This window comes from Protomyctophum parallelum (assembly GCF_964188405.1).
Source record: "Protomyctophum parallelum genome assembly, chromosome: 14".
NCBI classification, from domain to species: Eukaryota; Metazoa; Chordata; class Actinopteri; order Myctophiformes; family Myctophidae; genus Protomyctophum; species Protomyctophum parallelum.
In genome coordinates, this window is record NC_139709.1 from 11,937,973 (window position 1) to 11,963,645 (window position 25,673).

Genomic DNA, 25,673 nt, shown 5'->3' on the forward strand with positions numbered 1-25,673 from the left:
AGTTCCACAACGCATCATATTTGAGCAATTGTTCCTTACTTGGAGATAAACTTTCAACAAGATCAAACTTTAAAAGACACAGGATTATCAATCCTATAGGTGGTTGATCTTTAATCTGACAGTGCTTTAGAAAAATATTAAATATGTCTCATCAGAAACCACAGGCTATATGAAGAGAGAGAGGATGGAAAATGGATATGTGGAAATGGATATGGAAATGGATATTAGTGGAAGATTTAAGACACATTTGACTTCAAGTCATGATGCAGAGAAACCCTTTGGCATGGAAGTACCTTAGGGTCATAGAAAAAGATTTATCCAAAGACACGAGCTGAATCACCCTTCATTACTGAAATATACACGTTTTTCAAAATGGCCGCCGACAATGAACCACTATTACACCAGACCCCATATATTTGCTTCTTTTAGAGCTATAATAATAATATTGTTGTCAAAGTATACATTTTTAGGGTTCAAGGGATCCAATTAAATAGATTTCAAGAATGAAAAACCCAATAGTTTTCTCGTTACCATGACAACAGGGGTAAAATATGCAAATTCATTTCGAAAAGATACATTTTAACAGGGTAACTTTACACCCCCTCACCTGCTAAAACCTTCATTTAGTTTTCCCTTTGGCATGGAAGTACCTTAGGGTCATAGGAAAAGATTTATCCAAAGAGACGAGCTGCATCACCTTTCATTTCTGAAATATACACGTTTTTCAAAATGGCCGCCACCATTTACAGCAATACAGCATAGCCCATATCTTTGCTTCTGTTAGAGCTATAATAATAATATTTATGTCAAAGTGTACATTTTTGGGGTCAAGGAATACAATAAATCTATTTCAAGTCTAAAAACCCCAAATGTTTTCTCGTTACCATGACAATAGGGGTAAAATTTGCAAATGTAATTAAGAAAATACGTTTTAACAGTGTAACTTTCCACCCCCTCACCCCCTAAAACTTTAATTCAGTTTTACCTCTTGCATGGAAGTACCTTAGGGTCATAGAAATTACATTATCCAAAGAGACAAATGACATCACTCTTCATTTCTGAAATACATGTTTTAAAAAATGGCCGCCGCCATATACAGCAGAGCCCATATCTTTGTTTCTGTTAGAGCTAAAATTATGAAATTGGTGTCAAAGTGTACATTTATGGGGTCAAGGAATCCAATTAAATAGGTTTCAAGACAAAAAAAATCCAATAAGTTTTCTCATTACCATGACAACAGGTGTAAAATATGATCATTTCATTAGAAGAAACCTGCTTTAACAGGGTAACCTCCACCCCCTCCCCACCACCCTAAAACTTGTACTTAGTTTTCCATTTGGCATGGAAGTAACATTGCAAAGAAATTATTCAAAGAGACAAATAAGATCACTCTTCATTTCTGAAATATATGCATTTTTAAAAATGTCTGCCGCCATTTACAGCAATACAACATAGCTCATATAATTCTGTTAGAGCTATAATATTGGTTTCAACAAAGGAATTCAATTGAGTAGTTTTCAATGCAAAAAATAAAAAATCACTAATTACCATGACAGCGGGTGGACAAATATGCAAATTTAATTTAAAAAAAATACATTATTTACTTTTACTTTTGGTATGGAAGTACCTTATAGGGCAATAAGAAAGACATTATTCAAAGAGACAAATAAGAACACTTCATTTCTGAAATATATCGTCACCTTATTAAACTAATGGCCTAAGTAATTTTTTGCTATGTTGGCCTGTCGCGTGTCCTCCCACTGTAGTGTGTGCATGTGCACATCTTGTTACCGGGGCGGACCGGGGTTTTTTCCAAATCACCCAAATCACTGAATGCTCCTTTAAAGATTCCATATTTGTGGTTTCAATAATTGGGTCTTATCAGTACAGTTAGTGCTTCCATCACACGTTACATAACATGAGAAAAGGGCCACTTAGTTGCAGAGGTGAGTGTGTGCGTGTCATACGGTTATTAGGGGTTGCTTGCTTTTCAGAGGACAGTGTTACTTGAGGTCAGGAGGAGATCAAGTTCTACCAGTTCTACCTTATCAAACCCAAACTATTTGGTTTGGTACGGTAGCTTCCATAGTTTGTGACATCTTGATGAGACATCCTAGAGACAGTCTTAGACCTTGCATAGTTGTGATGTCATGCATGAGAATGGACAATGGAAACAGAAAGATAAGAGTCAAAACCATCATGTGCATGTACGTACATGATGGGTGATTAGATAACGATAAAAAGAGCATGCCAGGATTTAAAGAAATGCACCGTCACACCTAGTTCCATGCTAGGGCTACTAACTTTGATCAGAGGTGAAACAAGCTTCTAAGTGGAGATTGTGGACGCCCAGGCTGCGGATCACTGGTCTCCACGGATTAGGATTGTGGAGAGTTATTATAGTTATGTATTGTTACACCACCAAGATCCAACTCAGTGAGCAGATGGAGGTTCTGGGTCTTTAAGCTCAGTGAGCAGATGGAGGTTCTGGGTCTTTAAGCTCAGTGAGCAGATGGAGGTTCTGGGTCTTTGCTGTTTTTCTCAAAGGCTGTATCTGCCTAAGCTTAAGAAAAAAGAAGGAAACACTTTCTCTCAACGGTGAAATCGTTTTTCAGCAAATGTATTTGCTCAGTACTGCCATCATTTGCTTTTGTAGCAAATAGATCCTTCTGAATAGAAGTGTTTTTGCTGCACCATTTTCCACTGTAAATAATACATAACAATAGGCTACAGACACATGTTGATGACCCCTGGTCAGGAGACTGATTATAATAATAATGTTGAGGCTGAGGTTGTGATTGATGTGCACTTTGAGATCAAAGTTAAGAGACTAGGGGCTCCATTTCCGTCACCGCTAAACCCCTTATCCCTAAACCCCTTATCCCTAAACCCCTTATCCCTCAACCCCTTTGCCTTTTTTACTATTTTGAAAAACATTTTTGAATAGTTCAACTAGCCAATCTACATTGACACGTTGTGAGCTTGTAGACTGGCCATTAATTTTAACTATTAAAAAATGTTATGCAAAATAGTAAAAAAAAAAGGCAAAGAAGTTTAGGGATAAGGGGTTTAGCGGTGACAAAAATGGAGCCCTATATCTCTAAAGAACTACACACACCATATTAGATTATGATCATCTTTACAGTGCTAGCCTATTACCAACTGCAATCAATGGCAAACCACTTCACCTGTGGGCAGTGTGCAATTTGCAACTTGCATTCAACTGCATGTGGCATATTATCAAATTATTCTGTTGTATCTGTTGTGAGATCTTAATTTTAATGCATATTAAAATAATAACTCTAGTTTTTGGATAAGGCAGGTTTGGGGCCACAATGCATATAGTAAAACAATAGCTGATCTACAGCTCAAACTGTGACGCGTTTTGAGCTCGTAGATCTGCAATTATTGCAATTATTTTTTATTGGAATCCTGAATAATTGTTCAGCTATTTCTGAATTAGAATCCTGAAAATGAACGTTATTATTTAATTCCAAATACATTTATATGAACTTAGATGCAAATACATTGGACATAAAAGGGCAGAAGTAATTTTGCCTAAATAAGGTTTATAATTGCCTAAGTTAAAATAGCATGTTCAGATATTGGCGTAAGTCATTCTATCCTTACATGTTACATGATTGACATACACCATTATTTGTATGTCAATAGGTATATTTTTTCATATTTTTTGGAATTGAATAAATTAAGAAATATAATATATTATACATTTGGCACAGTTTTTTGTGTTTCCTGAAAATCTTGAAAAAATGACTTAGGCAATTAGTTTAATAAGGTGACGATATGCGTTTAAAAATGGCCACCACCATTTGAAGTAATACAGCAGAAGCATATGTTATCCCGGGAGACTCAGGCAGTTGCAGGCCTGACGGGAAGCAGCCAGTTAGGCAACTCCACAGTGGCAAAGCCCGGTTGGTGAGATCTGTCGAGAAATGCTGAAGGCTCTGGGTGTTGAGGGGATTGGTTGACACTTGACACATCTTTTCAACATAGGGACAGATAGTGTGAGAAGTTCAGTCACGCGAGAGACTCAGAGTAGAGTCGATGATTATTCGCCTGGAAAGGAGCCATCTTAGGTGGTTCGGGCATCTGGTTAGGATGCCTTTTGGGCGTCTCCCTATAGGGAGGTCCTCGATGCAAGTCCCACTGGGAGGAGATCCATTCATTCACAACCATTCATTGGCCTTGGAACACTTGGAAGTTACTAATGTTGCTCTGGAGAGGGAAGTCTGTAGCTCTCTGGTGGGCTGTTGCCCCTGTGACCCGACTACGGATAAGCGGTTGAAGATGGATGGATGGATCTTTTCAATATTGCGTGGAAGTCTGGTACTGTGCCTAAAGAGTGGCAGACTGGGGTAGTTGTGCCATTCTTTAAGAAAGGGGACCAGAGGATGTGTGCCAATTTTAGAGGTATCTCATTGCTCAGTCTCCCTGACAAAGTTTACACCAAGGTACTGGAAAGGAGGGTCTGGCCGATAGTCAAACCTCAGATTCAAGAGGAGCAAGGTGGATTCCGTCCTTGTCATGGAATAACTGACCAGCTCTTCACTCTTGCACAGATCCTGGAAAAGGCCTGGGAGTATGTTATCCGGTCTACATGTGTTTTGTGGATGCAGGGTGCAGGAATATGGGGTGAGGGGGTCCTTGTTGAGGGCCATTCAATTTCTGTACACCCAAAGCGAGAGCTGTGTCCGTGTGTTGGGCAGTCAGATTTGTTTGTGGTGGGGACTGGGGGTTGGCCTCCACCAAGGCTGCGCATTGTCACCTATCCTGTTTGTGATATTCATGGACAGGATCTCGAGACGCAGCCGGGGAGGAGAGGGTATACGCTTCGGGGAGCTAAGGGTTGCTTCACTGCTTTTTACAGATTATGTGGTCCTGATGGCACATTCGGTCCGAGACCTTCAACTCTCACTGGATTAGATTGTTGTCGAGTGTTTGGTATAGGAAGAGGATCAGCATCTCCAAATCTGAGGCCATGGTACTCAGCAGGAAACCGTTGTATTGTGCAACGCTGGGGTAAATTTAATGTCACCTTGTTGAGACTTATTTGATTAATTATGTGCATATTTTACCACAATTGTGATGGTAATGAGAAAAACATTGTTTTTTTGAGCGGCACTCCTATATGAACAGCTTTGTGTGTACGTGTGTATGTATGAGCACGGAATGTGCTCAGCTGATTGGCTGATGATGTATGATGAGTGGAAATGAGCAAAATTTTATAACCGAAGCAAAGATATTAGATCTGCTGTATTGTTGTAAATGGTGGCGGCCATTTTGAAAATGTGTATATTTCGTAAATGAAGGGTGATGCAACCTGTCTCTTTGGATAAATCTTTTCCAATTACCCTAAGGCGATTCCATGCCAAAGGGAAAACTAAATAAAAGTTTTAGGGGTGAGGGTTGAAAAGTTAACCTATTAAAACATATATTTTTTCGAATGAAATTGGCATATTTTACCCCTGTTATGGTAATGAGATTGTTTTATTTGTATTTATTTATTTTGCCTTGAAACCTATTGAATTTGATTACTTGGCTCAAAAATGTACAATTTGACATAAATTTTATTAGTATAGCTTTAACAGAAGCAAAGATATGGGCTATGCTGTATTGCTGTAAATCGTGGCGGCCATTTTGAAAAACGTGTATATTTCAGAAATGAAAGGTGATGCAGCTTGTGTCTTTGGATAAATATTTTCCTATGACCCTAAGGTACTTCCATGCCAAAGAGGAAACTAAATTAAAGTTTTAGTGGGTGAGGGGGTGTAAAGTTACCCTGTTAAAACGTATTTTTTCGAATGAGATTTGCATATTTTACCCCTGTTGTCATGGTAACGAGAAAACGATTGGGTTTTTTATTCTTGAAATCTATTTAATTGGATTCCTTGACCCTAAAAATGTATACTTTGGCAACAATATTATTATTATAGCTCTAACAGAAGCAAAGATACGGGCTGTGCTGTATTGCTGTAAATGGTGGCGGACATTTTGAAAAAGGTGTATAATTCAGAAATGAAAGGTGATGCAGCTTGTGTCTTTGGATAAATATTTTCCTATGATCCTAAGGTACTTCCATGCCAAAGAGGTTCTCTGCATCATGACTTGAAGTTAACGGCGAAAAAATCGGCCTTAAATCTTCCACTATATGTCTGGAATGGATACAGGGGACCCAAGCGCAGAAACAAAGCTGCACGTCAGATATTTCAGTGGATTGGGTCAATAATCAATAAGCATACGACCGGGCCTGACGTGCGAGAAACCACAGGTTTAAGGATGATCTTTTACCCCAGGAGCTGTGTACTTGTTCACAACGAATGGCCCCAGGTTGAAATCACACAGTCGCAGAAACAGGTTGAATGCTGGGCCTGGGCAAACACAACAGAGGAAAGGAGAGATTCAATGAAAACCCATAAGGATGGATGCACCTATAAGCAGAGTCCCATCATACATTATGCAGGTCTGAAAACCGATGTCAGTGCAGAAAATAATTCAAACTGCACAATCTCTTTCAATACATGAGGTTCATTTTTATAAATTGTGGCTATAATACATTTCATTAAAGGTATATTCAGTGATTTCACTTAATTCAAATATCACTTATTTTTTTGTTTAGTTGTGATAATCCTCCCTACTATAGAGTGTGCTGGCCATATAAGGAGTTCCTCCCTGTCCCCAGTTAACCCCTGGGGGTCAAAAAACCGTAGGTTTCGTTTTTGGCTCTCTATCCTGATTGGACGAAAGGCTGGGTCCCACAGCCAAAAACGAAACCTAAGGTTTTTTGAGTGAAATCACTGAATATACCTTTAAATAAACGATAAAATAGACAATGCTACATCATGTATTATCGTCTATTTAATAAAATGTATTAATAAGTACCAGTATGATCAAGTATGGCGTTAATTTAACTCTGGAGTTATAGGGGTCAATGCCCTAATAATCAATGCATGCCAAACTGGGGGTACTAAATGTTTGAGAACCACTGCTAAAGTATAACGGGGTTACAATGTTTCATAAATGGATTAAAGCAAAATAAAATCTCACGAGTGAAAATTTGTGTCCTAGAGTGTGTGATTTGTGAAACATTGTGAAGGGAGCCCCCACGCTGTTTCCTAAACAATTAAGGCAATATGTAAACTATGATGTTTTAATAATATTGCTCGTGGTGTTCTACATACTGCCAACCAGGTGAAGGCTTACACTTTCATGAAATATCCCAGACCATTAGGATTTTATGCCAGTTTGAGCACTTCAAATGCTCTAATTTAAAAGTAACACAAAACAGCCTATCAACAGCTCTCAATGCGACACAGATGCATGGAGAGCTGTAGATGCTGTAGAGAGCTGTCTTCGCTTCCACAGAATGACATGCTGGCTTCTATGGAATCCAAGTGACTGAAATCGGTCGTGCCAACTGAGAACTTCAATCCATGTCAAACCACTTCAATAAAATGGACAGATTGAACAACATTAATCTATTTTAGATACTGTATACTGACCAATGAGAAGGCCGGCCTGACGACAGGCCATTATAGCAGCGAAGACGCCGGCACGCTCGTCTGAGCGCGTGCACCGCGTCAGGAAACCAAAGATGGAGGAGCCGGCTCCTGCACCAATACCTGACATGCATCGCAAGAACAACCATCAAAACCACAGAAAATCACCTTCATTGATTATGAATTTATTTACAAAATGTATGAATGTGCGTGCATGTGTGTTTGTGTTTGTTGCGAGCTTGTAGGCCTGCTATATATTGCTGGCTTTTAGTGTAGGCCTAAGGGTTAAAAATGCCATGAATTTTTTTTTTTTTTTTTTATAAAATCACTGTCCTAAAATGTTGATGTATAGTAGTGCGTGCGAGCGTGCGTGCGTGCGTGCGTTCGTGGTCACCTGCTACAAGTCGACTGCTCAACAGCAGCCATTTTGAATATCCCAAGAAATACATGAAGTTACCTGAGGATTTAAAGAAAAGACATATCAGATGGCATTTTCGAAGCATGAGGTCATTCCGCTGCCCCCCCCCCCCCCCCCCCCAGGTTGGCAGAGGAAGTGTAGCGCCCAGGATTACATTAGATAATTGACACTGGGTGAAATCAATGTAAATTATAACCTTTATGCCTTAATGCTGTTTTCATTTAAGAATATTCAGTGTCCACTAGTGTGTAACAAAATACTGTTATCTTTGTAAAGAATGGCTGAACTTAAAATACAATTCTTAGTTTAACCTTGGTAGTAGCATCCTCTTCCCCCGCCCCCCCCCCCCCCCCCCCCCCCCTCTTTTCTCTGTAAATAGAATACCTTTCGATGCTACTGAGGTTTTTACAAATATATATTGTCTTGTACAGTATGTATGTATGACCAATACATTTATTACAATAGACCACGATGGAAACAAGCCCGCTATACAGGTAAGTGTTTCATGGTGTTATCCTTTCGGCATAACCTTTGACTCCTGTACTGTTAACAAACACATTGATAAAGTAGTCAATCAATGAATCAATCCTATTTGATCTGGTAGTGGTCATATCCTGATTTCAGGATACCATCCCGAGAACATCCCGAGAACATCACGAGAACATCACGTTCTCTAAGGTTTCAGGTACCCTCCATAGTGGAAAAGAGGTGGCTCAGGGGTAGAGTGGCTGGAAACCACAAGGTTGCCAGTTCGAACCCGGGCTCCCATAGAGTTAGTGGCGAAGTGTCCTTGAGCAAGACACTGAACCCCTAATTGCTCCTGATGTGCTGGTTGGTGCCTTTCATGGTTTCCGCGATCATCGGTGTATAAATGTGTGTGTGTGAATGGGTGAATGTAATGCACAATCTATGTAAAGCACCTTGGATAAAGGCGCTATATAAATGCACCACTTACCATTTAGAGTAGCCAAATGCTGCTCCCCAGCAGACTTATAAAACTGCATTTTATCCACACTTAAGCTATATAGCTTAAGTGTGGATAAAGTGCACAGCAAGCACCCTATGCTTTGGCTTATTCGGCCCATCGCATTATCCACACTTGATCCACACTTGAACGCTTGGCACTTAAAGTGCTCGTTGTTCTGAGTCCACAAGAGTGTCCTGATTGTCAAAGCAGTGCACTCCATGTGCATTATATAGACAGACATATATGAACCTTATTGCTAACTGAAATCCTAGCATTACCATTCTCAATGTACTGCAATTTAAAGCTCTATATTCTGATAGTACTCATTGTTTTAGAAGAGTGTTTGTTCAATAACAGAAAATTAAACAGAACATGCATTTTCAGGTCGGCATACCAATTGTATCCAATCAGGATGGAGAACTCAGTCAGGATACAGAACAAACAAGTAAATTGGAAGTGATTATATTGAAGAGACTCCTAGTGCTTTAACATTTTATGTAAATGTTGTGTCTAACCAAAGAATATCACTTACCCTAACTTTAAATCAGCATAACTTTTCTCTTCTACCCTGGATTTGAAACTGGTTTCCTGCTTACAGTAAGTGTAAAACTTTTATCATTGAGCAAATAGAGCCTGCCTGCTTGGTCAGGGGATAAATTGGTAAATGGTAAATGGTGCATTTATATAGCACTTTCATCCAAAGCACTTGACTTTACATAGATTTTGCATTACATTCAAACAACTCATACACCGATGGCGGAGGAAACCATGTAAGGCACCAACCTGCACATCGGGAGCAATTAGGGGTTCAGACTTCATAATTGCTCAAAGACACTTTGACACTATAAACTCTGGGGGAGCACAGGATCAAACTGGGAACCGGCCTCTCTACCTGCCACTCTACCCCGGTAGAGTCTTGACCAACAGGTCAGTCTTGACCATCAGAGAACCAACAGGTCAAAATTCGTGTCAGATCCTGTGTCTACAGTATATGTGAGACATGACCAAGAAATGTGAACATTTTGGAATACATTTTTACTCAAATCAGCAGCGTGCTCACCGGCAATTTCAAAGAGGTTGGACAAAAGGATGATGGTCTTTGTTTTTCTGGTGCGGTCCGACCAGAAGCCAAACAGCGGGCCGATCAGCAGACCACTTAGACTGAAGGCCGACAGACCCAGGCCCAGAAAGTAGGGAGGGGCTTCCAAGATCTGGAGGTACCGCCATATTGTAGGCAGAATGACGGCTGAGAACAGACAGACAGAGGGGGGAAAGAAAGTATTACCAATGCACCGTCTGGCCATCCTCTTGAGTTAGATTTAAAAAAAACGTAGCAGCCCAATAATGTCTCCTTAATTAAAATCAGGTGCAAGTGGAGGAACGTGAGCTGTGGGAATTAAACAGGTGAATGACATTAAGTTATTTATAAGGGTCTGTCTATCCATGTCATCAAGCAGTACGTTTGCATTTACAGTAAGTAATTACAATTCTACAGACTTCACAATATATTATGACTTTTCACATAAGAATAATTATTTTTGAGTCTAAAAGTGTGAAAAACTTGTTTCACCACGTCTTTAAGTAAAAGTAGCAATGCCACAATATACATATCTGTTCAAAGTAAACGTCCTGTATTCAAAATCTCGCTGGAGTAACAAAAATATTGGCCTCAAAATATAAATAAAGTACCAAAGTAAAAGTACTTTTTTCAACATCTGTCATGGCATGGTTAATGCATGTTTTGTAATCCTAAAAAAATATCTTCAAAGTAACTCAGTTACTAGTTACACATGCAAGTGTTCAAATAATTGTAGTGTCGTAATAAGTATAATATTGGAGTACCAAAGTATAGAAAATTGGAAAGACTCAGGTAAAAAAAGAAAACATACCTCAAATTGTATACAACCTCAAATTGTACTTCAGCACAGTAGAATACTCAAGAAAACACATGTACTTCATTACTTGCCACCACTGATGTGTGACGTGTGTGTGTGCACGTGCACAACAATGCGTATGTGATCAACAAAAAACCCATGTTCTCTGCAATGAGTCAACGAGTCACGATGCCAGAATATAACTCCACACATCGCCAGTATCACATCTATAACAAATTCAATACTACGTAAAAGCAGATCAAAATGAACGTACCGTACTCGATGCCACTCAACAGGAATATAAATCCAATGGTGAGGAAGGTGAACGTCCGTTTTTTGTGGTTATCCATTAATACGTTCAAAGACTTCCCGGCTATTAGGCATCAACGTCTGCCTCCACATGTTCCAAGTCACTTCCAAGACGACCTCGTTCAGAGGAGGAAACTCAAGAAAATAGAGAACACTGTGCATCCAATTATAGAGAAGTGCTGTTCATACCGTTCCTGAAGGGAGATGTACAGTCTGAATATTTCATATCTTTTGTCAGGTGTGCGCAGACAACAAGTCTGACTCAGCCTTTTTACACATTACCACATTTAACCAGACAAGGAAGGTAAAAAAAAGTAACTGAAAAATGATACTCTGGAAAATCAAAACAATAAAGTTCCTTTAAGGACAGTTCCGTGGGCGCTGGTATTGTCTTGTTTAACAGGTTCTTCCCAGACCATGCACCCGATAAAATACTGTATAAAAGAAGTGTAATGCTTGTGGAGAACAGCACTCGTGTCTTCTTCCATCACAGAATACAGTAAGTCATGAAAAGTAACTATAAGTAGGCCTACATTTACTACAGTTTTGAGGTATTTCCAAATGTCTGTATCTCAGAGCCAAAATTCTTACTTTTATTCCACTATTGTTTGAAAAGTTTAGTTAGTTACTTTGGAGATTAAAATTTTGATTAGAAAACATACATTAACCACTTCAACCCTATATATACATTTTGGCCATTTGAAAATGAGCTTGTAGATCGGCTATTTTTTAAGATTGTGTACACATTTTGAACTTGTGAAATGGATCATTCTGCAATATGATTACTTTTAGTACTTATTTATATACTCAACTATATTTTGATATTTTTTATTTTATTTTATTTTATTTTATTTTATTAATTTTATTAATTTTATTAATTTTATTAATTTTATTAATTTTATTAATTTTATTTATTCATTTTATTCATTTTATTCATTTTATTCATTTTATTCATTTTATTCATTTTATTCATTTTATTCATTTTATTTATTTTTTATTTAAGTAAAACATTTGAGTACTTCTTCCTCCACTGTAAGTCATCATAGTAGAAAGTTCCTCTAATCGATCTGCAGGGAGACTCTTCTCTGAGGAGTAATAATATTTATTTAATGTGTATTTTATGTAACCGTTTAACAAAAATCTTGTTGTTTTAACCAAAAAATATCACATAGCTGATCTACAAGCCAATGTGAGGCATTGTGGGCTTGTAGAACGTTTTATTGTGGACACAAAGATAAGACCAACGTTTTGGACATCAGACAAGCAAGCTGTCTGTTTGTCTTTATGGAGCTGGTGTGTGTGTGTGTGTGTGTGTGTGTGTGTGTGCGTGCGTGCGTGCGTGCGTGCGTGCGTGCGTGCGTGCGTGCGTGCGTGCGTGCGTGCGTGCCCTAAGCATTGCCCTACGCATTGTGAGCTTGTAGATAGGCTATTTTAACTAATTCAGCTCCCAGGAAGACAGGAAAATGATCTTTTGGGTCTCAAGCTAAAACATTTGAGAACCACTGCTTTAACATTTGACAGTAATATGAAGGCACTATTGCATGTGTGTATAACTGAAGTGTCTCTCTTTTCTGTTCAGGTGACTTTTCATCATTCCTCAATCATTCAGCACTTCATTCACGAGCTGCAACATCTCTACGTTGAATGCGATCGAGTAAGTACCAGTCATACCTATCCACCTTGGTAGGAATAAACACATTACTTAAAACAAATAACAGAGCAATTAATAATATGTAGGGGAAAAAATCACACCTGTGTGAAGTGAGGGGCGCTCTAACAGTTTTAAACGGAGTAGCTGCAGCAACAGTTAGGTTTTTAAAGAGCAATGACCCCCTTCCCAGCTTATACAGATACAATAGGCAAACAACAAATGGCCTGAAATGTTCAAATCAAAGAGTGGAATAATAACTGTTAAGTAGCAACGTAGAGTATAGGACATTTCCCAATGGCCTGCCTGCATGTGCACTGATTTAAGGCATGATTTGAAACATTTTGTTCAAAATGCTCCACAACAACACAGTGAAACAGTGAACAGTGAAACATTCCATTTAAATCCTGACATGCATGGCCTTCATGAATCACTCATCATGTACTTAATTATCTGTTTTGAATCTCAGGTATGTTTCCATTGCATAGTTGTCTCATCAACCTAGAGTACACACCTTAATGAACTGACACCAACTATTTAAGCTACGTTGACAAACAAAACTAGTTTAGCCTGTAGAACTTCCTGTCTCCTCATGTCCCCAAGTAACACTGTATATACAAGGAACAAGGAACTGAAAAATTATACTCTGGGAAATCGAAACAATAAAGTTCCTTTAAGGACAGTTCCGTGAGTGCTGGTATTGTCTTGTTTAACAGGTTATGTAACCGTTTAACAAAAATCTTGTTGTTTTAACCAAAAAATATCACATAGCTGATCTACAAGCCAATGTGAGGCATTGTGGGCTTGTAGAACGTTTTATTGTGGACACAAAGATAAGACCAACGTTTTGGACATCAGACAAGCAAGCTGTCTGTTTGTCTTTATGGACCTGGTGTGTGTGTGTGTGTGTGTGTGTGTGTGTGTGTGTGTGTGTGTGTGTGTGTGTGTGTGTGTGCGTGCGTGCGTGCGTGCGTGCGTGCGTGCGTGCGTGCGTGCGTGCGTGCGTACCCTAAGCATTGCCCTACGCATTGTGAGCTTGTAGAGAGGCTATTTTAACTAATTCAGCTCCCAGGAAGACAGGAAAATGATCTTTTGGGTCTCAAGCTAAAACATTTGAGAACCACTGCTTTAACATTTGACAGTAATATGAAGGCACTATTGCATGTGTGTATAACTGAAGTGTCTCTCTTTTCTGTTCAGGTGACTTTTCATCATTCCTCAATCATTCAGCACTTCATTCACGAGCTGCAACATCTCTACGTTGAATGCGATCGAGTAAGTACCAGTCATACCTATCCACCTTGGTAGGAATAAACACATTACTTAAAACAAATAACAGAGCAATTAATAAAATGTAGGGGAAAAAATCACACCTGTGTGAAGTGAGGGGCGCTCTAACAGTTTTAAACGGAGTAGCTTCAGCAACAGTTAGGTTTTTAAAGAGCAATGACCCCCTTCCCAGCTTATACAGATACAATAGGCAAACAACAAATGGCCTGAAATGTTCAAATCAAAGAGTGGAATAATAACTGTTAAGTAGCAACGTAGAGTATAGGACATTTCCCAATGGCCTGCCTGCATGTGCACTGATTTAAGGCATGATTTGAGACATTTTGTTCAAAATGCTCCACAACAACACAGTGAAACAGTGAACAGTGAAACATTCCATTTAAATCCTGACATGCATGGCCTTCATGAATCACTCATCATGTAGGCCTACTTAATTATCTGTTTTGAATCTCAGGTATGTTTCCATTGCATAGTTGTCTCATCAACCTAGAGTACACACCTTAATGAACTGACACCAACTATTTAAGCTACGTTGACAAACAAAACTAGTTTAGCCTGTAGAACTTCCTGTCTCCTCATGTCCCCAAGTAACACTGTATATACAAGGAACAAGGAACTGAAAAATTATACTCTGGGAAATCAAAACAATAAAGTTCCTTTAAGGACAGTTCCGTGAGTGCTGGTATTGTCTTGTTTAACAGGTTATGTAACCGTTTAACAAAAATCTTGTTGTTTTAACCAAAAAATATCACATAGCTGATCTACAAGCCAATGTGAGGCATTGTGGGCTTGTAGAACGTTTTATTGTGGACACAAAGATAAGACCAACGTTTTGGACATCAGACAAGCAAGCTGTCTGTTTGTCTTTATGGAGCTGATGTGTGTGTGTGTGTGTGTGTGTGTGTGTGTGTGTGTGTGTGCGTGCGTGCGTGCGTGCGTGCGTGCGTGCGTGCGTGCGTGCGTGCGTGCGTGCGTGCGTGCGTGCGTGCGTGCGTGCGTGCGTGCGTGCCCTAAGCATTGCCCTACGCATTGTGAGCTTGTAGAGAGGCTATTTTAACTAATTCAGCTCCCAGGAAGACAGGAAAATGATCTTTTGGGTCTCAAGCTAAAACATTTGAGAACCACTGCTTTAACATTTGACAGTAATATGAAGGCACTATTGCATGTGTGTATAACTGAAGTGTCTCTCTTTTCTGTTCAGGTGACTTTTCATCATTCCTCAATCATTCAGCACTTCATTCACGAGCTGCAACATCTCTACGTTGAATGCGATCGAGTAAGTACCAGTCATACCTATCCACCTTGGTAGGAATAAACACATTACTTAAAACAAATAACAGAGCAATTAATAAAATGTAGGGGGGAAAATCACACCTGTGTGAAGTGAGGGGCGCTCTAACAGTTTTAAACGGAGTAGCTGCAGCAACAGTTAGGTTTTTAAAGAGCAATGACCCCCTTCCCAGCTTATACAGATACAATAGGCAAACAACAAATGGCCTGAAATGTTCAAATCAAAGAGTGGAATAATAACTGTTAAGTAGCAACGTAGAGTATAGGACATTTCCCAATGGCCTGCCTGCATGTGCACTGATTTAAGGCATGATTTGAGACATTTTGTTCAAAATGCTCCACAACAACACAGTGAAACAGTGAACAGTGAAACATTCCATTTAAATCCTGACATGCATGGCCTTCATGAATCACTCATCATGTACTTAATTATCTGTTTTGAATCTCAGGTATTGTTAAGGAACTTTTCAGCATAGTGTGAGCATCATAAATCGAGAGGAGAGGAGTCTGGTCTGATGATGTTCAATTTATTATAAAGTAATTAAAACGTGCACGAGTGATGAGATCACGACCTCTCAGAGGGAGAGATCGGGGTAACATGAGGAAAGATGGACTTTCATTGCATATATAAAGACATGAAATCAGCAAAGGGGTGCTGCCTGACATGGCAAGTTCTGAGATACTGGGTAGCAACTGGTTGAAACCAGTTACGTTGACTGGCCCATTTAATGACTGTAGCAGTGATATCTCCAAGCAGTGTCTCGACCTTGTAGAAGGCAGGGTTAAATCAGGTTAAGCAGAGGAGTGTACACAGCTGCGCAGCCTGTGCAGGCCTCTCACAATGTAACATGTTAAAATGAAAAACAAGGGGGATTGTATATGAACAGAGAATATAATTATTCCCTAACAATCCTCCCTTTTGTTTATTTAAACACATTAAATGAAACAACAAATCAAGAAAAAACGTGAATATACAATAGCAACAGAGACCCAGTGGAAATAGCATACGAGTATAACTTCAAACAACACAAACATCAGTCTTATACTTCAGTTGCGGGACACACACCATGTTGCATATAACACGAGGGATAAATGCACATTCATTCGTATACATGGTTTGAACAAAAAACAGAAGTGGGTGTGTCTTCCGGCAGAGTGGTAAATCTCACGGTGGGTAATGCCAGCGAGTAACCAGCTCAAACCGGGAGACAGGTGGCCTTGGCATCTTTAGGCCCTTAGAGCAGAGAGAAGGAGTGAAACCACAGCCTGGTATGCACGTACAGGACTTTGATTCACACCCTCCCCTACTTGTACTTATGCTCAGCCGAGCATACACATCCTGTAGACAAAGTAAATTCCAAAGCAAATTTAAAGTGTGTATATATGGACCAACTAAGGGAATAAGAAAAAACACTCCATCAACCACAGCCAAAATAGACCTTTCAGGCGGACGTTACCAAGAGAGAGAGCACCTGTGCAGCTAGGCATTAAAAACAACAAAACCAACCCCAAAAATGGAACGCAAAAGACAATACCGACACATCTTGTGCAAAAGTGCAACAGCAAAGTGCAACAGTTTTCCTATGTCACATGAAATCATCTCCCTTTTAGCGTATTGAATAACCCAGCAGCAAAGTACCAACAAGGTCGGGCATTATCAACATCATACCATCACTCCAGAAGGCAACAGACTTCCCTAAACTCGCTGCCAGCACTTATCACAAATCCCCTGTTGGACCGGAAAACCTGTGGGAGGCGACAGTTAGGATTCAGATTAAGTATAGAAGTCCATTGTGGGTCTCCACTGGGAAACAAACCCTGTTACAATTCAGACACCGTAGATATCAAACAGAGATCAGAGATGCGGCATTGTGAAAACAATGACCTCTCTGTCTCGTGTGCATCACCCAGGAAAGAAATAAAGCATGAAGTTAGACAGTAAAGAAATGTAGCATGAAGTTAGACAGTGAACCAACATTACAGGAAGCATCGTGTCGCCTGTGGAAAGAAAGGAAACAAAATGATACGTGGTTAGTGGGAGGGCGCCCATTAATCTGTCCACTGTGTGAAATCATTTTGAAGTAAAAACCCAAACACCATTTGTGGGCCACACCTTTGACATAACCCAGATGAACAAAATACCTAGTTTCAAGCAGAGGCCGCAGTCGGACATGTGACATGTATGCATACATCAATGAAAACAGTAAAAGTTACACCATTCATTCATCGCAGTGATATTGTTCGATTCGGTCAGTCCGAGTCGCCAGGTGGGCGTGCTTCCGTGTGCAACAGGGGCTTGCACCTGTGTGTGTGCGGTAGAGCAAGGTGTGTGCGTGCGGTCGTGCGCACGTGTGTGTGTGTGCGATCGTGCCAGTGGGTGGACAGTGGGGGGAGTGTGTGCACGTGTATGCATGTGCGTGTATGTGCCAATTGCACAACTGGACGTTTCTTCCGTGTTGCGGTTTTGGGCACAGGCTGTACCCCCGCTCCTGCCTGTGGGCATCTCACTGTGTCTATGCTAAGTGCAGATACGTGTGTATGACAAAAAGGCTCCACCGGCGCATGCTGGAGGCAATGACAAAACCTCAGCAGATCGTGTCGCTCCTCGCAGCCTAATGGCAATGCAAACTATACCTCGTCGTCGAATCAGCCTCCTGGCTGCTAAAAGGTGTCCTACTCTGGCCCTCCGTGTCAGGGAGCCCGCAGCCAGGTCGTTGCTCCCTGGCTGGCGAGCTGGTGGAGCTGTTGCCCCCGCAACCCGAGTACGGACAAGCGGTTGAAGATGGATGGACGGATAGGCAGGGATCTGTGTCAGATCCTAGTAGAAACGAATCTCCACGTTGATGACGTCGTCAATCACCAGAAGGCCTGGGTTGAATCTTTAGCAGAGCTTGGCATGAGAGCACGTCTCCCTTTGTTGGATTTGTGCTGTCGACGGGCTGGTCAACAGGGAACATGGAAGGTGACATCCTTGAATACGAGATCCTCAGGCTGGAGATGCAGACGGTTGTGACCCCTCGGTGGGCAGGGCCATTTTCACTCTGAAAAAGCTTTTAGTTATATTAGAACAAATAGTTTACGAGCTCCGAGGCCAAGGGTATGGCCTCTGCTCCGGTGTTTCCTCCTGTGGTCGGCTCCAGAGGGATGCCTATGGAACAAATGTGAACGCTTGCGCATAACTCACCTAACGAATACCTACCTACAGATATTGGATGCAGTAGGTTTCTTCTGCTCAAGCAGAAAGTGAGCATAAGGAGTTAAGCCAAGATTTGATAGAGAAAGAAAGTCATTTGAAATCATCACAGCTGTCCCCCAAGTAGTCACAAACGGACAAGGAGGGCACATGTCGCCTGCATCAGACTTGTAAGCGTTGGAGAATTAGAAAATAATTAAAATAAATGGTCTAAATCCTAGTATAACCTGCCAGTCAGTCACGGCTGTGCACGGTCGTGCACGCTCGTCTCCTCAGTCAGTCCAGTCCTCCTGCAGCTCACAGGAATGCGTGGGGGCCTCTCCACTCCTGGTACCAGCAGGTGGGGGTTTCCTCCTATGAGATAACAGTCGATTCACTGCTTTGCAGGCGGACAGTACACACAGGCAAGGAGGAGAGGCCCTATCTAAAAAAAAAAATATATATATATATATATATACTAACAATAATACTAATAATATAGCCCGGGCTTAATACAAATGTAACAGTGTTTAAGCTAATTTAGAATCGTCCAGCTGGAATTGATATGAATTTAGCTCGACACATTGATAGGGGATAGCAAGAGCCCTATCACAATGGGGCATTAAAATGTGTCTTGAATCAGCTGTAGGCCTTCATCTGTAGTTGCAACATCATACATGTAACTTTACTAATTACCTAAAGGCACAGTGGTCATTATTTATTAAGTTATTTGCCCCAGTGGGGGTAGAAATCACACTCTGATCACCTACATTCCTGTCTACATTTAAACCACAGCTTCACTAACTTGAGCAGGCCTATTTGCATATTTCAATACATCTATTCTAACCCTAATATTTCACTACCAGGGATATTTCCCCAGTCCGTAGCTTCATAGCATCGTGAAGCCATCAGAGGCTCTCCGCACATGAATAGACCAGTCAGTGGTCTATCACATCATTCTGTCAACTCTCGTGTAAATTGGACAGAGAGGAACACAGCCGTTTCTGTCCAATAGAGGTATTCAATGAATAATTCGTCTCTCTCATCTCTTGCCTGGCCAAACCAGCTAGGCATGAACACTGTCCTCTCATCAATGTGGACATTCTCCAACCAGACATGACAACTGTCTAGTTTTCACCCGTTCGCTCAGTCTAGAGTCTAGACTGATAGTTATACACTTTATGCATGTTGGGTCAGCCAGTACGTCTTTGTACCAACTGTGATGCATCACTTCCAGTGGGATCACACTCACTCGGTACAAGTGATGCATCACATCCGCCACGCGCAGTGGCGTGCTGAATTTCTCCTTTGTTATTTGGCCTGTTAACTTCCAGATCCGTATTTATCACAAAGCGCAACATATTATAACCACAACAACACATTTAGGACATTAGAAGCTCATGTATAAACCATTTGAAACTCAAAATGAGACATTCTACATGAGGAGTAGATTTACTTTCTCTGACTTAAATAAACACCATTATAGCAGCTTCTGCTGCCTTTAACTAATAGACTGGATGTCTTTCTTAACACTCAGGTTTTGGCTATTTGAGAGCTTGTAGATCGGCTATTTTGCACACTCATTTAAGTGAATGGAACAGAAACTACACATGTTCAGCCGATGCTTGTTAATATTTCTCTTATTCAATCCATCAGCCCCCTTGGGTTGGAGGTTGTTTAGCACACAGCAGTAACAAATCAGGTGGATACGTTCTGTGCATATCACTGCATTGACTCAGAGACTGCTCGCTACCATTGAAACTTGATTCTCAGGATGTAGCGCAGCAGTGCCAGTGTTATATGAAAACACCAGAGATAACACACCAGTATCATACTGGCATATAATGAATGAATGTGGCCCACCGAACTGTGCATTCTTAAAACACAACGTCATATTTCATGCACATAGTCACCTCGCTGCTGGGGGTAGCTTAACTTCATCAATGTCCATTTGCGACAAGACACAGAAGTATCGATACTATTACTTTAAACATTTGAGTACTGTAGTTGAACACTAGGTCAAAAATTACGTGGGCAGTTTATAAACGAACACTGTGGGGCATATGTAGTCAAGGGACATTCTAAAAACAATAATAATAATAAAAACAATCTGCTCTTTGTGTGTGACCTAAGTGGTGGTGTCATGCATTGTCATGGCACGGGGGTGTATGAATGAGTGAGGTGTGGGGTTGTGATTCATGTTTCAGAGGGTGTTTGTTCGCGTGCAGTGCTTTTAGGGCATGATTATGGTCTGTTTGACTGCAATTTAAGTGTGGTATAGTGCAATGGAAATGGCTCAGAGGATGTTTGTTTGCGTGACAGCATGGGACATGTTTCATTTCTCAGGTGGTGTGTGGATGCACGTGTCGCCTTTTGGAGCGTGGTCATAGAGTGTTTGAGTGGGTGTATGGAGTGCATAACTTAACCTGTGACTGAATCGACGTCTGGACGCACAGTGCAGGATCGGCCCCAGTTCTCTTATCCGCCACACCCTCACCAGACAATCCGGCCCAGTGCCCGTCATCTCCTTCATCCCTGGTCACCCTCAGTTGTCTCCCTTGGAGTCGCCCGACCCCTCCCCGTGCGGCCATGACCTCTGTTGCCGCTTCTCCAACGTTGTGGCCTGCTGTAGTTGAAACAACACCCATCATTCAGCTGTCGGTTCCTTCCACATCTCCTGCAACCACTCTTGCTGTCGTCAGATGTCTGCATTTCGGGCGGTGGTACGTTGGTTTCATCCTCTTCGCCTCGCTGTGCCCATGAGTCAGGATACAGTTAATTTGAGGCGGGCACAGCGCCTGGCTGTTGGTCGAATATGTTGGTGTGCTCTTTCGTACTGTCACTGTTGGACAGCACTGCATCTGAAATGTCAGTGCAGGACGAGCGTTGGACGTCGTCTGCGTTATTGAGTTGAATCAAGTCCATAGGCTGGGAGCAGCACACATCTTGTGCATACTGTGTTTCTTCCGTGTGGGCAGAGCCGTGGATATGGCTGAGGCGCAGGAGGCCTTGGGGTCGCAGAGGTCACAGGCATGTGTGTCGACAGGGCTGCTGCTGGTGGGGAGGGCTGTAGGCTCTGTGCGTGCTGGAATGCTGGCTGCTTCGCTGGACGGGGCAGGCAGGGCGTAGAATGACTGGTATGGGGGGGAACCAAGATCTGGGTCGATCCGCAGCAATGCCTGCAGAGGTGACACAGAAAAAACATATGCGAGTAGGGGCCCCCGAAACATGTAAATAATAATGTAAAGAGGGAGGTTATGAATTCTCATCTACACTGTAAATCCCTGGAACATGTGACACGTTTAAACCTAAACACCAGTGTGTAATAATAAAATGCCGAAGTTCACTCAAACACCTATATGACTGACTTTGAACACGTTTATGTGTTTAGAAAGTGTTACTGGCGATTAAACATGTTCTTCTGTTTATAATCTAAACACTGTGACACGTTTAAAAAGTGTTACAAATACATGTTTATAACTTAAACACTGATTCTATCTTAGGCATCAGTTTCACGTCGCTGCCAGCTAATACCCATGTAAACCTAATTGCCATTAGGGACATTAATAAAACCTTGGATCTTGAACCTTGAACCTTTCTGTGTTGCGCACATTTAGTCAGACTCTTTTTACTTAATTAACTAATTTACTGTGTGTGTCAGTGTCTCGGTTTCATGAACACTCTGACCCTAACTCTAACCGTAACCCTAAACCTTTGTGCTTTCCATTAAGCACACAGAGCTTTCGGAGGAAGGAGGCAGCGGGCTGCCCTCTTCTACACGCCCTAGTCATGTTATTGTTTGATATTTTATTATTAGAATATTTATTTATTTAATTTATTTTCCATTATTATTATTATTTACAATCCTTAGGTTTACCAATACTATTCATATCTTAATTTCTATTATTTTATTTTATTTTACCATATTGTTGTTATTATTTTACATGTGCAAATAAACTAACCTAAACTAAACTACTTCCCCAGAAAGGGAACCCCATTGAACACCATTCAGGGAGACAGCTAACAGACTCACGGCCATGCTTGGAGACCATATATTTCATAACTGGGGTAAAGTATGCCTCCTCCATGTGGGGTGCAGGCATGGTAGAGGAATGGTTTCCCATTCCGACCGCAGTTTATCTCTGCTTCGTCACTAACTCGTGACCACGCTCTATTACACAAGCGCACCAGTCTACCGTTAAAACGTCTTCTAACGTGGCCTTTATTTTTCGCGGGTAAAAATATGCACAAAAACCCAGAGTAAGCTTGATCTTTCGCAGGCCCCTTGCTCTATGTCATTTCATGTGCGCGAATGAAAGCATTCACACATCTCTCGATGACACAGACAGCAAGCGACAATCAAGGTTAAACAACTCTCTCAGACATGGAATAGGCAGGGCAGCCTCCTAATCTTTCGCAGGTCCCTCAACACGGGACAATTAGGTCCATATAATGTCCAATGCAACACATGGTGGTCAGCCTCAATACCCTTTACTTTACCTATTGTACATCAATACATGTCACCCAAGCATGGTCTTAAACAGTGAGTTAATACTCAGAATTTAACCTTTACATGATTCCCCACCCTAAATTCCCAATAAAGTTAATTATTTGAGTTTTTAGAAAATATCTCACCGTGTGCTTAAATAGTTCCTGGTTCTTTGGAGGTCTTGTCCACGGCCGCCCCCCTGTCTCCCTGGGGCTCCCAAGCGATTCCTCCTCACTGGGTCTAAACGTGGATGCTTGAGGCTGGCCGTATCGGCCAGGATTGATCAGTCAATCTTCCCTGGGAGTCCCAGACAGGAGGTGAGCGGCCGCTAACAGACGACCCTTGCTCGCCGCGCCAATTGTTAAGGAACTTTTCAGCATAGTGTGAGCATCATAAATCGAGAGGAGAGGAGTCTGGTCTGATGATGTTCAATTTATTATAAAGTAATTAAAACGTGCACGAGTGATGAGATCACGACCTCTCAGAGGGAGAGATCGGGGTAACATGAGGAAAGATGGACTTTCATTGCATATATAAAGACATGAAATCAGCAAAGGGGTGCGGCCTGACATGGCAAGTTCTGAGATACTGGGTAGCAACTGGTTGAAACCAGTTACGTTGACTGGCCCATTTAATGACTGTAGCAGTGATATCTCCAAGCAGTGTCTCGACCTTGTAGAAGGCAGGGTTAAATCAGGTTAAGCAGAGGAGTGTACACAGCTGCGCAGCCTGTGCAGGCCTCTCACAATGTAACATGTTAAAATGAAAAACAAGGGGGATTGTATATGAACAGAGAATATAATTATTCCCTAACAGTATGTTTCCATTGCATAGTTGTCTCATCAACCTAGAGTACACACCTTAATGAACTGACACCAACTATTTAAGCTACGTTGACAAACAAAACTAGTTTAGCCTGTAGAACTTCCTGTCTCCTCATGTCCCCAAGTAACACTGTATATACAAGGAACAAGGAACTGAAAAATTATACTCTGGGAAATCGAAACAATAAAGTTCCTTTAAGGACAGTTCCGTGAGTGCTGGTATTGTCTTGTTTAACAGGTTATGTAACCGTTTAACAAAAATCTTGTTGTTTTAACCAAAAAATATCACATAGCTGATCTACAAGCCAATGTGAGGCATTGTGAGCTTGTAGAACGTTTTATTGTGGACACAAAGATAAGACCAACGTTTTGGACATCAGACAAGCAAGCTGTCTGTTTGTCTTTATGGAGCTGGTGTGTGTGTGTGTGTGTGTGTGTGTGTGTGTGTGTGTGTGTGTGTGTGTGTGTGTGTGTGTGTGTGTGTGTGTGTGTGTGTGCGTGCGTGCGTGCGTGCGTGCGTGCGTGCCCTAAGCATTGCCCTACGCATTGTGAGCTTGTAGAGAGGCTATTTTAACTAATTCAGCTCCCAGGAAGACAGGAAAATGATCTTTTGGGTCTCAAGCTAAAACATTTGAGAACCACTGCTTTAACATTTGACAGTAATATGAAGGCACTATTGCATGTGTGTATAACTGAAGTGTCTCTCTTTTCTGTTCAGGTGACTTTTCATCATTCCTCAATCATTCAGCACTTCATTCACGAGCTGCAACATCTCTATGTTGAATGCGATCGAGTAAGTACCAGTCATACCTATCCACCTTGGTAGGAATAAACACATTACTTAAAACAAATAACAGAGCAATTAATAAAATGTAGGGGAAGAAATCACACCTGTGTGAAGTGAGGGGCGCTCTAACTGTGTGTCTTCCCTAAAACAGTTTTAAACAGAGTAGCTGCAGCAACAGTTAGGTTTTAAAAGAGCAATGACCCCCTTCCCAGCTTATACAGATACAATAGGCAAACAACAAATGGCCTGAAATAGGTTCAAATCAAAGAGTGGAATAATAACTGTTAAGTATCAACGTAGAGTATAGGACATTTCCCAATGGCCTGCCTGCATGTGCACTGATTTAAGGCATGATTTGAGACATTTTGTTCAAAAACAGGCCACTCCTGTCAATCTTAGCCAGGATGGAATATGAAAAATGAATGCAAACAAAGCGGACTCTGATACTATAAGATCATAAAACCCAGTACTTTTTTTTTAAAGACGAACGCCAACTTCAGGCTTGGACAATAACATCAACAGGAAGTATCCCCCCCAAAAAAGAGGCCTACTAGGTCGTGTGATGTAATATAATGAAACAATCTGAGTTGACAAGTAAAAGATAAAAATAAATAATAATAACCATGTTGTGCCATCTTCTCTCCCTCTCTCGCTCACTCCCTTTTCCCTCCGACCCTCCCCAATGTTTATTATCAGGATGGCCCTTAAAGATTACCCAATTCCAGATCTGGATGTGACCATGCAGGAGGCAGGCCGTGTCCTCCAGCTCACTCTGCATCCTGACCTTTACCCCCAGTTCATAAACACACTGGGTCAACAGGGAGATGTCCTCCAGGAGGTCCAGCAGAAACTACAAGTCTCAAACTCAGGCAGGGAGAACTGGGTGACCGACCAATTCAAGAGTGGGATCCTGTCATCGACTGCCCCCCTGCCAACCTCCACAGCCCTCCCTCTGGTCTTGTCCCCCTCTAGGGCAAGGAAAGCGTGTACTCAACTGGAGCGGGCGACCACTCTGCTCTGGGCAGTCGCGAAACTGATCAGCGAGCCCTCGATGGTGGAGAGCAATGTGTCAACTGAGCGCACGCAGC

The 25,673-nt window shown here is 41.4% G+C and overlaps 1 protein-coding gene across 1 annotated transcript in view; it reads right to left on the minus strand.

Annotated features, from left to right (window-relative positions):
• The window catches only part of LOC310870595 (major facilitator superfamily domain-containing protein 8-like), a gene marked incomplete at its 5' end in the record, with an annotated part of 29,626 nt that extends 18,500 nt beyond the window's left edge, over positions 1–11,126 (minus strand). Inside the window, 5 exons of the mRNA XM_083781845.1 lie at positions 6,310–6,389; positions 7,521–7,640; positions 7,912–7,974; positions 9,963–10,148; positions 11,051–11,126. Coding sequence (XP_083637971.1) covers positions 6,310–6,389; positions 7,521–7,640; positions 7,912–7,974; positions 9,963–10,148; positions 11,051–11,126 — 525 coding nt within the window. The remainder of the gene's footprint in view (positions 1–6,309; positions 6,390–7,520; positions 7,641–7,911; positions 7,975–9,962; positions 10,149–11,050) is intronic.
• Between the last annotated feature and the right edge of the window lie 14,547 nt (positions 11,127–25,673).